The sequence below is a fragment of the Dermacentor andersoni genome, chromosome 2 (assembly GCF_023375885.2).
Source record: "Dermacentor andersoni chromosome 2, qqDerAnde1_hic_scaffold, whole genome shotgun sequence".
Classification (NCBI taxonomy): Eukaryota; Metazoa; Arthropoda; class Arachnida; order Ixodida; family Ixodidae; genus Dermacentor; species Dermacentor andersoni.
Window position 1 is genome coordinate 154,243,839 of NC_092815.1, and position 12,083 is coordinate 154,255,921.

Genomic DNA, 12,083 nt, shown 5'->3' on the forward strand with positions numbered 1-12,083 from the left:
AGCTTGCCATAGTTGCTGCGTGATTTTGGAAGTAAAAGGTTATTTTGTAAAGAGAACCTGGTAGTGTTAGGATTAGCAAGACTATTCCTGCCAATGACATAATGTAATTGTGGGTTTTGAAGAAGGCGGTAAATGACGATGCTGTGGTTGTACCAGATAATTTTATTTATAGTGAGGATACTTAACTCAGTGAAGATGGGGGTAACATGAGCGTTATAAGGAGCTGAAGCGATGATACGGACAGCGTTATTTTGGATGTGCTGCAAGGGAGCTATATGACAGCGATATGTAAGACCCCAAGAACTGATACAGTAATTTAAATGGCTATAAATGAAGGCATAATACAATGTTAGGAGAGTGTGCTTTTGAAAGTACTGTCTGGCCTTTAAAAGCACCCTGATACCATAGGCAGCTTTCTTTTTTATGAAGCTGACATGCAAATTAAACTTTAGAAAAGGGTCTAATTGAACACCTAAAAATGAGCATTCATTAGATGGTAATATTGGGTGAGAAGCGATGTATAGTGGTAGAAGGTTATGTCGAGGTTTACTGTGTGAACTAAAAACCACAAACTTTGTTTTCTGAGGGTTAATTAGCAATTTATTTTTTTTGCACCAACTACTGACATTATTTAGTTCATCATTTAAAAGCTCGGTTAGCGTAAAGATGTCGTTATGTGAGGTGTAAATAGTGGTGTCGTCCGCGTACAAAAGACATTCTGTAGAAGTTAGGCAGTTGGGGAAATCATTAATGAAGATTAGAAATAAGAGGGGACCGAGTATGGACCCCTGTGGAACGCCAGTGTTAATTATTTTTGTGTCAGACAGCACTCCTGAAATGCAAACCTGTTGCTGTCTGTCGTATAAATAGCTCCGCAGTAGTTCCAAAGATGGACCTGTTATGCCATATGCGCTGAGTTTAGTAAAGAGAATGTTGTGATTAATGGAATCGAATGCCTTCGAGTAATCGATAAATACAGATCCTACGAATCTGCCTCCATCAATTTCCGTTTTTATCTTGTCAGTGAGGGTGATTAAAGCTAGGTTAGTAGAATATCCAGCACGAAAACCAAACTGTCTTGGTGTTAATAATTGGAACTTGTCCAAGTAATTAGATATGCGCTGTGCTAATAGTTTTTCTATCACTTTACTGAAACACGGCAAGATAGATATGGGCCTGTAGTTTGCTAGTAAGGTGATGTCTCCTTTTTTGTGCACAGGAATTATTTTTGACTTTTTCAAGTCCCTAGGAAAAACGGCAGTTTTAAAGATTAAATTGACAACGTGACTGCAAGCTTCACATATGCTGTCAACAATTTCTTTGATATGATACGAGCATATGGAATCTAAACCAGGACTGCTATTTTTAAGATTTATAATTGTTGCTCGAACTTCACTGGGTGTAGTTGGGAACAGATAAAATGATTGTTGTGTCAAGCGTGGCATGTGAGTGTCATTGCCCCCAGGGATATCAGGCACAGTACCAAAAAAGTTGCTGAATGCGCATGCAATATCTTCAGGGTTTGTAAGTGTGCAGTCTTTTTCTTGAATTTTCGTTATTCTATTCCTAGTAGGATTCTTATTCAGAAACGCATTAAGTATCTGCCATTGTTTTCGGGAATCGTTCCCGGTTTCATTTATTACATTTTCATAGTAAGTTTTCTTTGCTTGTTTAAGTAGATATGTCAGTAAGGTGCAAAACTTCTTGTACCGAAGCTTAAGGGATTGGTTAAATGGTCTATGTTTGCATTTACGATACAGGTTTTCTTTCTTGCGCATGCTCTTCAAAACCAATGGCAGCCAGAAATATCTTTTATTTTTTTCTGTTTTTCAAGAGAAACGATACACAAGTGGCTGCTCAAGCCCCACAGTATTTAAAGAAACGCGCAATGTTCACAAAGAGTAAAAAAAAAAAAGAATGAGTGTACGGCGTTGGAAAAATCCGCCGTAATTTGATTTACGGTTTCACGACTTACCAAAAGGACAATGGCGACAGGACAGATAAAGACACAATCGTAAATGTCTTTCAACTGCCAGACGCAGCTGCAAAAAGAACAATTGGGAAATTGCGGATGTGAAAAGGATAAGAGAGGCTCAACGATGTAAGCCGCAAGACATGCAGAAAATAATGAAAGGGCAACATTCCTCTTTGCAAAACATGGTGCAGAGTCAGCAGTCGCATTTATCTTTTCCTTAGGAGGCAGAAGCAACAGCTGCAATTACTTTGCTCAAAATTTCAAGAAGGAAACGAGCTGCAAAGATTTATTGCTAGCATTCTGCGTCACACAACGCGCCTTAATATTGGGTTCTAGTGGACTCAGGAAAAGCAAGACGCTTTTTGTTCTCGAAGAACTAAGGAAGGTCTGTCCCGAGGACAAATACGGCTTGAAATGAGGAAGGAAGTGAGAGAAAATCAGCGTTATTATTTTTCAGAAGATAGGAAAAAATCTGTGGTGGACGTCTTTGAGAAGCCGTTCGCAGGAGAACAAAAGGAAAGATGCCGCAACCTCCCGTATTTAACGAAATCCCGGCAGGCATAGTTCTAGTGCTTTTATTTATTTTCCTTGTGTTTTCTCTTTCTTTCTTTCTTTCTTTCTTTACCACACTGACCTGACATAATAGGCACTTGAGGTTGCTTAATCATTGGCTTAGCTACTCATTTGTCTTTACCTTAAAGTACTGGGACATATCTGCCTTGTTTTTAAACGCTACCGTACATCTGCCAGACAGAAAAGTCGTGCTAAAGCTTGTAAAAGATAATGCGCCAATTATGTCGTTCGTCAGATTTTTTTTTACCGGCACTTCACCTGAAAAAAGGAAAACACTAACACGAATGCACTAGAATGCATTCACAATTTAAAAAAAAAGTGTCACTGATTTCGTTTAATTCGTTGCGTAGCGTGACGCTCGCCCCGGTCTATCGTCTTCCACTTATTTTTAACGTAGGACCTTCTTTAGAGGAGCTTTTGCTCCACGTAAACATACAAAGTTCAGTTTGGACTAATAATATTTAAACGGACATGCGAGCTATCAAAAGGTAGTTTACATAGGCGCCTCCTGGCATCGTGGTAGACGCATTTGCACGGAACCTGAACCTGAGCGGCGGTAAAAAGGTAACGTTTACGAACTTTCTAGATGTTGAAATGGGAAGTCTGCGTCTATACCAGAAGTAAAAAAAAAAGAATGCTATTTCCTGAGGCACATTCGTTGCCGTGAATTTTATGGCAGAGCTCGCGTTTTACATCTCAGGCTTTCTCACTCGGAGTAGCTCATGTGGCATTCTCAGGAGGAATCCCCCAGCAGAAAAGTGCGCCCTCGGGTGACGTAACTCGTCACATTGTCCTTTGTTCATTGCGCCAGAGGAGAGCGAGCATGTAACTTTTATCAACTGTGTCCTCCTTTCAGGCTGGTGCGAATTTCGAAAGAGAGCTACTTCACCGTAGTGCGCGTACTTGAGCCTCTAAGCCTAACTAAAGAATACGTGACCAAGGCCAAATTTATCGACACATTTGTGAAAAGGAAGCACTGCTGAAAAGTAGCGCAAAATTTACTTCCCTCTGGGTACGACCACCTTCAAGTAAGCAAGAGTAGAATCTGAAGAGAAAGCTTTAACGGTTGAGTAAAAATTTAAATGTGTTCGTCAAGTAGCCCGAATAATCTGTGCAAGCCACAGTTGCATTGTTGGCTGAGTGCTTTAAACATAATTTGTGAAACTTTACCTTGGGAGAGAGGTATTTTGTATGTTAATGAAGCTGAGTGTGAATACGAATTGCTTGCAACAGCTTCACAATGCAAAAAAGTAGAAAATTCGGGCAGCATATAATTTACGACGAAGGTTGACATTGATGGAATTAGCATTGAAGTAATGTAGCGGCACTTCCTACTACAACTTCAGAGACCCGTTATGTATGACACGTTGTAGACGGCCCGGTCACTCTCTCGTACTTCACAGTGAACATGCCGTGCCATCTAGCGACACCGACTCCATGTCCTCGCGTGCAGCGTGGGTGAATATGTATTCGGGCAAGATTGCCTGAATACCGTATAGATTAGTCTAAGAGTCACATTATATTTTTTTAACAATTCTGACGAAGGGCGGTCAGTACAAAGAAACAAACCTTTTGGTCAAAATGTTACCGCCGCAGCCGGCTACTTCGGCATGCCCCGGATCCTTGGACGTAGCATTGTATCCAAGGTCAACACGTAGCTCTCGCCATCTAGTAGCGGCACCCGGAAGTGCGCAACGCGCAAGAATTCGCTCATGCGCACGCGTGGCACTGTGGCATCGACCTTGCTTCTCCGTCGGAAATATTTTTTTTTTCAAATTTGGGGATCTTTCTTCAAGTTGGGGGTGCGGCCCTTACACGAGTCTATACAATATATGTGACGCGGATTCGATTCCGCCATGCAATCGAAATATTTTATAATTTTTAATTATTTAGGAGCGGTACATAACCATAGCACGTAACCAGTGGCACATATCAAGTGACCCAACATGGCGTCAAACGTGTTCTTTGATGAGCGGTACATGTCAAATCGCACATACCCAGTAAGCCAAGTTACGTGAGAGAGTTCATTGAAGAGCGGCACGAACCCGAAGACACACACCCCCAAGTGGCCCGACAGTTATCTTTGGACTTTGTTCCCTCAGCCCATCAGCCCGATGACGTATTTATTAGACCATGGACTACCGCGTGATGCAACTTGGCAGAAACATGGTTAGGTAGAATGCCTGTTGAAAGTGCACGCTTTGCCTAAACAATGCTCGTCGCATTAACATTCTATAGAGCCGTATCTAGAGCCTGATTTGATGGCACGGGCCAAGCCAATCCTAGCACACTCCGCACATGTGTGTGAACATAGTTTACAGCGGAGCTGCTACCATCAAAAATTGCATTCACAACTTCCTTAAATGTATGAAACAAAGCGCATTGCGCCACCTATAGTACAACGGGAAGGCGATATGTCAGTGCTAGAACGACACATTTTACGCGTGTTGTATTTCTCATGTATGTTAATTTTTGTGCGACAATTTCTCATAAAAGCAGCTTAGCGTCTCTGTGCACGTGCAATGAAGTTTACACGTACGAACAAAAGGGAAACCTTGATTATGTACATGTCTGCCTGGTGTCCTTTTTATACAGAGCTTTCTTTCTTAGCTGCACCATAATTTTAGAAATTGCCTATTGTAGATCGCACGATTTTAGCCCTTAATATAAATTACTCGATGGGGCGTCCAATGCTTTTACGAGAAATCAAAATCTTTATTTGAATAATTAACCTAACTATACTAATTAATTTTGATGAAATATCCTACGGCACATATTGTAATCTACGAAGTCTAGTTAATGCGATCGCAAGGCCTATCCACTTGGTACGAATTCTGTGAACTGCACCGGTTTCGACATATTAATTCTAAACCTATCCGACGAAACATATTGGTGTTAGTTACGGTTGTGCTTCGAACTGACTGGAACGACAGTGAATTTCATCAGACTTTTTCAAAATGAATATATCGATACTGCTGCAGTCCTGAAAATTCATTTCCAAGTCGATACGCCTTTCGAACTCGGCGACTATGATTCGTTTATTGAAATATTTGCCTTAAGGAAATTATTTAGAAAGTGCGTGCATTACCGGTATTTTGTTATTATGAAGGTAATGATTTCAATTTCCCGTAGTAATTAGTAAATTAGTAGTTAGTAGTAGTCAATTAATTTATATTAAGGGTTGGAATTGGGCTATTTGCCACAGGCAATTTTTTTAAAATAAGCTGCAGCTAAAAAAACCCAATTATGGGTTTCTTGCACACACAGTCAGCGGAGCAAATTAGTAATAAGAAAGTAGAGTGAAACCTTACCGCATAACGCATTTTGTACCACTAGAAAATTATTTTCTGTTGTAGATATTACCAAATGCCTCTTTATTTCAGAAAGACAAGTTTCATGAAAGAATCATTAATTCGATGCTGTCCTCTGTGCATATCACATCATTACAGTAATGTTTCCATTTCCATATCCACAGTGTCTTTAATAAATATTATCAGCAGCTGTACGTCGTATAGTCTTGCAACTTGCGTGAAACAATTTCACAAATATTCTGCCTTTAAATAAGGAAGTGAAACGTTGCTCCTGCTTTACGGTCATATTTATTCAGTTTTCTCTAAAAATGGTTACTTACAAGCCGTCGAAGAGGGCAGGATCATTGCGATTGGCACTGAAGTAAGCTTTTGTAATCGCCCAAATGGTCACCACTAAGGCTGGTAGCCCTGCGCAGAAATATGCATGACAGTGAATGACATTCTGTGAAGTGGCGCACTTGGTTTTTGTTATAACGGTCGCACCAATTTAAATGAATTTAAATTCAGTGTTATGCAGCTGTTAGAATTACATCAACCAGCAACAGACATCAACGCAAGGTAAAGTCTTACGTTCTATAAGCGATAATGCAAGAACATTTTAAAGCCTCAGAAACTTTATCTGTCTTCTGTCAATGAACCCACCAGTAAAATAAATGAACTTCTGGAATCATACAGCCCACGCGCCGTGGCTCCGGGGCTCAATTCACAAAACTTTACATTCGTAGGTGCTGTTTGCCATTTGCCAGCCACCGCCGCCAATAATAAGTAAAACATGACGATTGGCCGGCGTTTATTCTTTGGAACAGTTTTTGTGCAATAAAAGAGCTTTATTTGAGCAAACCATTTTTAATGCCTACGCCATAGTCCATCGCAACTCAGGGTGACGAAGGCACTGCTACAGTTTTAAGGACAAACTTGTGCACTCAAATGGCTGTCACCTGAATTGGTGTTCTGCTTCAAGTGACACTGCCCAGTGATCGTCTGTTTGTGCTCCATCATTTCATTATCTTACTTTCTCCTTGTCCGTTATCTCTCCCCTGCCTCGTTCACTAGCGCAGATTGGAAAACCAGCTGTTCCCTTTCTAACTTCCACGGCTTTCCCCGTTTCTGTCACTCTATCATTATCGCTTGCGTAAGTACTTTTTTTTGTTTAGATTAGGCCAGATTCGTGGGAAACGTTATGGAATTGACCTTGAATAACTTATATGTATCTGTATTTTGCTTAGACTATCAAGCTCACATTGAAAAACCATTCCTTGCAGAATTTTAGTCGACGTTTTCGGTTTCTGTTCAGCTATAAACACACATATATGCATTAGTTCTGGCTGCGCAATTTTAAATACTCTGTTTCTAATATAGCCCCAACATAGTGCTCACTTAGAATTGATAAAACGCTCTCCTTATTGCAGCTCGTATTATAGACCAGTATACTGTTCTGACATGCTGCCACACAGACGGTCAAAAATGAAAGGCAATGCTAGCGCTCATTATGCTAGAGGATCATTAAACAGAAGGTAGCCATTGTATTCCGCGCCGTGAATGGCTAGTAACAATAAGGCATGACTCCTTCAATCTTGTTGCAACAATTAATTTGCCTTCTTTTTCATGATCTGTTAGAGTGATGCAACGTTTGCAAATATTTTCCAAATATGGGATGCAACTTGTTATCTCCGCTATGAACACATTTGCATAAATTACTAGACTTTACCTGACATTACCTGATAACTTAATTCGGCGTCGTTTTTTGGGCTTGCTTTCTACAAAGGCTGTCTAGCTTATTAGGCACTCAGAAGAGATCAGTGTCATTCCAGCGCGCTAATTACGGTCGGCTATGCAAACAAACGAGAGATGCACAGGCTGAAAGGATCTGAACTTGACTTACAAGCGCATACATAGACAACAGGTTTTGGTTCGTTTGAAGTTGAGTGCTTAATTGCTCATGTCGGCTTAGAGTTTTGGAATGAGAAGGGGGGGGGGGGGGAGGGCTTTTGTCTTGGTACCTTGGTTGTATACGCTTGCTGTTCAAAATAAAAATTCTGTTTGAAGTCAGCGCTTGTCTTCGTCGTTCTCTCTGTCCATTTATGCGCTGTAAATCAAGTTTGCAATGTAATACCAACTAGCCCTTGCTCAAACTCTGAACTTGAGCTTGGTGGTATGGCTTCACTATGGGGAAAAGCTCGAAATAAACTAAACGCAAGAAGAAACAACAACAAAACGAGTCAGTGCTTGTCCTGTTCGTCTTTCCTGACCTTCTTTTTTCGCGCTGCTTTCCCGCAATGAAGTGCATAATGACTGTGTCATTCGTTTTTTGGTCATAATCAGCACGACCCTAAGCGCGGCTGGTGCATCCTGTTTGCCTGCTTTAGCTGAACGTTTGCAACCCGCACAAGCTTAGGAGGGTAGCAGCATCATGCAGGCAAATGGCCTGTTTCACGAAGCCGATGCTAATGTGGTAGCAGCGTGATTTTTCAGTGTATTTAATAAAATACCATAACACAACTCAACCACATAAAGCGAATAGATAATTAAACCAGGGAGCGCATAGAAGTTTGATGTAGTTCTTATTTGAGATGTACAAATCATATATTCCAGGGAAACGAAACCGGGAGAAAAAAACATTTTGCTGCCAGTTAGAACCGATCCCACAACCTCCGCATTTCAGAAATACCCTTTGCAAGATAAATACAGAGACGCAATCTCTGCAGTACCTAAGAAGTGTACAAGTAAGAAAATTTAAGCAGTCGTCCCGACACATAATTGATTTCCTCAAACTTTGACTTGTTGAGGCCGTTCAGCGGGGTTTCTGTCCATGTTATCTTTGTCTAGATTACCAAAGACTGTAGCTAAACACAAGCCATTACAGCTGTATACGCTTATACGTTGTTTTAGGTTTGCAATAGAACTCTATGCAGTGAAATCTGAAACATTTTCAAATATATCGAGAGCGGTACCTACATCGCTGCTAATTCAAAACTCCACAATTTTATAAATGCACATTTTCATACATAGAACAAGAAAATTAATCTGCGGCGTGAAATGACTTGCTGAGGAGCTGGTTGGTTCGTGCGTGACATTGTAAGAAAATGAAAAATGCAAACAGACAGGACGCAGCCGCTTGTCCTCTGATTATTACTTTTCCTTTGGGGTGCGTGCACGTGCGTGCGTGCATGCGTGCACTCGTAATTTCTTACGGTCAGTCTGTGGCAGTGATTAGGGGAGATGATCGCCTATACCAACTTAAAATGCAATGTCCTAGAATGCGACGCCGAGGAATCTTTGCGTTCCTAGAAAACCATGCTTTGGGCGATTTTCAATGGTTGGAATGTTGATGACTGCAGCAACAGCCCTCACCCCATCCGACGAAAGCGTAAACGTGTATCCTCACTAGTTCCACAGAGAATGTCTTGACGACGAGTATGTATAAGTAGAGGCCTTCGACGAACATCCAGAAAAAGTTTGTGCCCATGAGGTAAGTGAGAACGATATAGAGGAAACACGCCCCCTGCAAAGACACAAAACACAACGCATTTGAAAAGTGCGGTTGCAGGCAATAGCACTTTAAAATACTCTTCAATTACAAGGGGCTCGGGGCTTGCCTATCAAGATAAGGGTATTTATAGATAACGGCCACGAGAATCCTCCTGTTCCCTTTCAATCTAAGGGCATGGCTAAATATATCTAGCGCAAAAAGAAATTGTGACTAATATAACAATTTACCGCTTTTAAAGAGATTTGAATATAGTTTTGTTATGACGTTGAATTGCTTAAGCTATACTGTGCCGGTTACAGCTGCCTTAAAGTTGAAGGTAATCTTTAAATGCTGAACAAGATTATTTCAAGTTTGAAGTGATGACTACGATAAGAACTCGCATTTATAACTTTCCTTGCTTCCTCTGTACGAATAGTTCTGCAAGGCGGTAGATTGCCTATTGAGTAACAGTTTTCCTGCATTCCAATGGCTCTTGAAATACGCTTAAAAAGCAATAATATGAAATATTGAAATAGATTCTTTCTTCTTCCCTGAATTTTCGCCCTAGCAACAGCATGCGGCGAAAATCCTCGTACAATGCCATCTGTGCCGTCCGAAAAAGCTAGACATGTGTCAGTAGAAGCAAGGCTGGCACGTTATTACTGCCGTGGCCACGCAAATAAGATCAACCTTCGAGGTCATTAAAAAAAACCGAAATTTGTGCTTGATTGTTGTCTTCAGTCGTTTTTATTGCCTTGGCATATCATGTGTGAATTGTATTCCTCCCTATGTAATGCCTTTAGGGGCCTTTAGGGTATTCAAAATAAATAAATAAATAAAATAAATGGTCATTCTTTATTACTGCGCAGGCATGAAGAAGGCAAGAAAAAACTGAACACGGCAATGGATGTGTAGATCCATCTAGGCATGACGGGTCATACAAAAGACACGCAACGCGAAACGAAACTATAGTCGGTCGAAGGGCTCCGAAAAACGGCGCCGTTTGATCCACCGCTTTGCTTGGACAGTATCATCGGCCATGAGAGCCGCCCGTCTACATTACTGATTCTTGCCGCTGTGAGTTTCTTTAGATGCACTGACAATCACTCCGGAAGGAGTTCACCGGACTGCACAAAAGCCTCGTTTCCATTGTTTCTGTTATAAGTTGAAATTTCGTCTGGCCGTTCAGCCTCTGGCACTTTACCGTTCTGTAGACAGGAGATGGTATGGACTGCAGTGTCGCCGTTGTCATCCACACAATCGATACCAGAAAGTAGGTCACCATGAGGTTCACGTGAATGGTATTTCTTAAGCACCGCAGGTCCCTGAAAAGTAGTGTAGAACTCTCACATCACCACCCATTATAATAGACGAATGTATACGAGAAAATTCCCTTCCTTTACTATACTAGATCTGCTTATCAAAGTAGAACCCTTACCTTTTCAAAACAGACATTCACGATTATATTCCCGCTAAATGTCTCTCAATTACAACTGTTAGTGCAGCTACAAAAGCAACAGTATTATTTCTGGTAGCATGGCGTGTGGTCTCTTACACCACAGTTGTGTTGGGTGGAAGCAACTACACTCTACCAGCATTTTATTACGTTTTCGTTTCGTTATAGAGAGATTACTTACTTGTAATAAAGAAATATCCAGAGGGCAATGGTTAAAGCGAAGAGAGACACCCCGTAACCAATATAGTACAATGTTGTCTCGTCCACCTAAGAAAAAGGAAGGCAAATTCACCGCAGGAAACACGGCACAATACACCATATACGACGACTACGTGTCGCGTTCAGACTAAGGCAGTTGTGACAAAAGTAGGTTTTTAATAACTGACAGGATGAATCATCAAGGCAACATTGCACAATCTAATTACTTAGCAACCGACTTCAGTATGTTTCACTTGACAGCTACGCGTGCTTTCAGCTGGCCAAGACGACGAGCGCAGTGATTTCATTGATGCGGTCTAACGTGCCCACACAACGCATCACTTTTGAGAGATCCCGTAGTGGGCTCCTGATTACTCAGCTAAGACGAAGTACAGCGCAGCGACAGGACACGGACACAATGAAACACGAGCGATAGATGGGGCTTCCTTCACTCTGTCCTTGTCCCGGTGTTGCTCTACAGTTCACCCCAGTTCAATATGGCTGACCAACAAGCTCGCATCGCCACCTCCGTCAGCAACCAAGTTATGCTGAACTTGCATTCTTCAACGTGCACCCAAGCGAGGTACTTGAGTGACTTCGCATTCCTACGCAGTCTGAAGCCAAAGCCACGCTCTCTTCATCAACAGTAGAGCGTCAAAAGCCACTGAGCAACCACGGGTCATGAGCTTAGTAATTAGTGGCCGCTGAGATGGTTGAATCGTTAAATCGCAGCACTAAATATGGACGGCTGTATCGAGATTGCGCCAACTGTACAACCTGACAAACCGTTTTAGGATTTGGACCGAGTTCGGAAGACCGTGTCAACTGGTGTCCCTCCGTCGAAGCAAATTTCGCGCTGACGATGTCATGCCGACCCGCTAATGCATACACACAGCACTACAAGTACACCTTTAGATCTTTTTGGAGTCATCGACGCTATGCTTGAGAATATTGGGAACAATGTAAGCACTACGCTATGCATCCCACCACAAGCATTTTCGTGAGAAATGACTCACTGATTAAGGCGCGCACTAGCCCAATTTATCGAGAAAAGAATATAGCATATATTGTGCGCCCCACCAACCAAGCTGCCAGCCAAGC

At 41.7% G+C, this 12,083-nt stretch overlaps 1 protein-coding gene across 1 annotated transcript in view; it reads right to left on the reverse strand.

The window, feature by feature from the left end:
- The window catches only part of LOC126540931 (diuretic hormone receptor-like), a 101,480-nt gene that overhangs the window by 10,329 nt on the left and 79,068 nt on the right, over positions 1-12,083 (reverse strand). Inside the window, exons 5-10 of the mRNA XM_055076457.2 lie at positions 10,966-11,051; positions 10,533-10,653; positions 9,211-9,361; positions 6,180-6,267; positions 2,670-2,718; positions 1,976-2,212 (exon numbers count right to left, since the gene is read on the reverse strand). Of these exons, the coding sequence (XP_054932432.1) occupies positions 1,976-2,212; positions 2,670-2,718; positions 6,180-6,267; positions 9,211-9,361; positions 10,533-10,653; positions 10,966-11,051 (732 nt within the window). The remainder of the gene's footprint in view (positions 1-1,975; positions 2,213-2,669; positions 2,719-6,179; positions 6,268-9,210; positions 9,362-10,532; positions 10,654-10,965; positions 11,052-12,083) is intronic.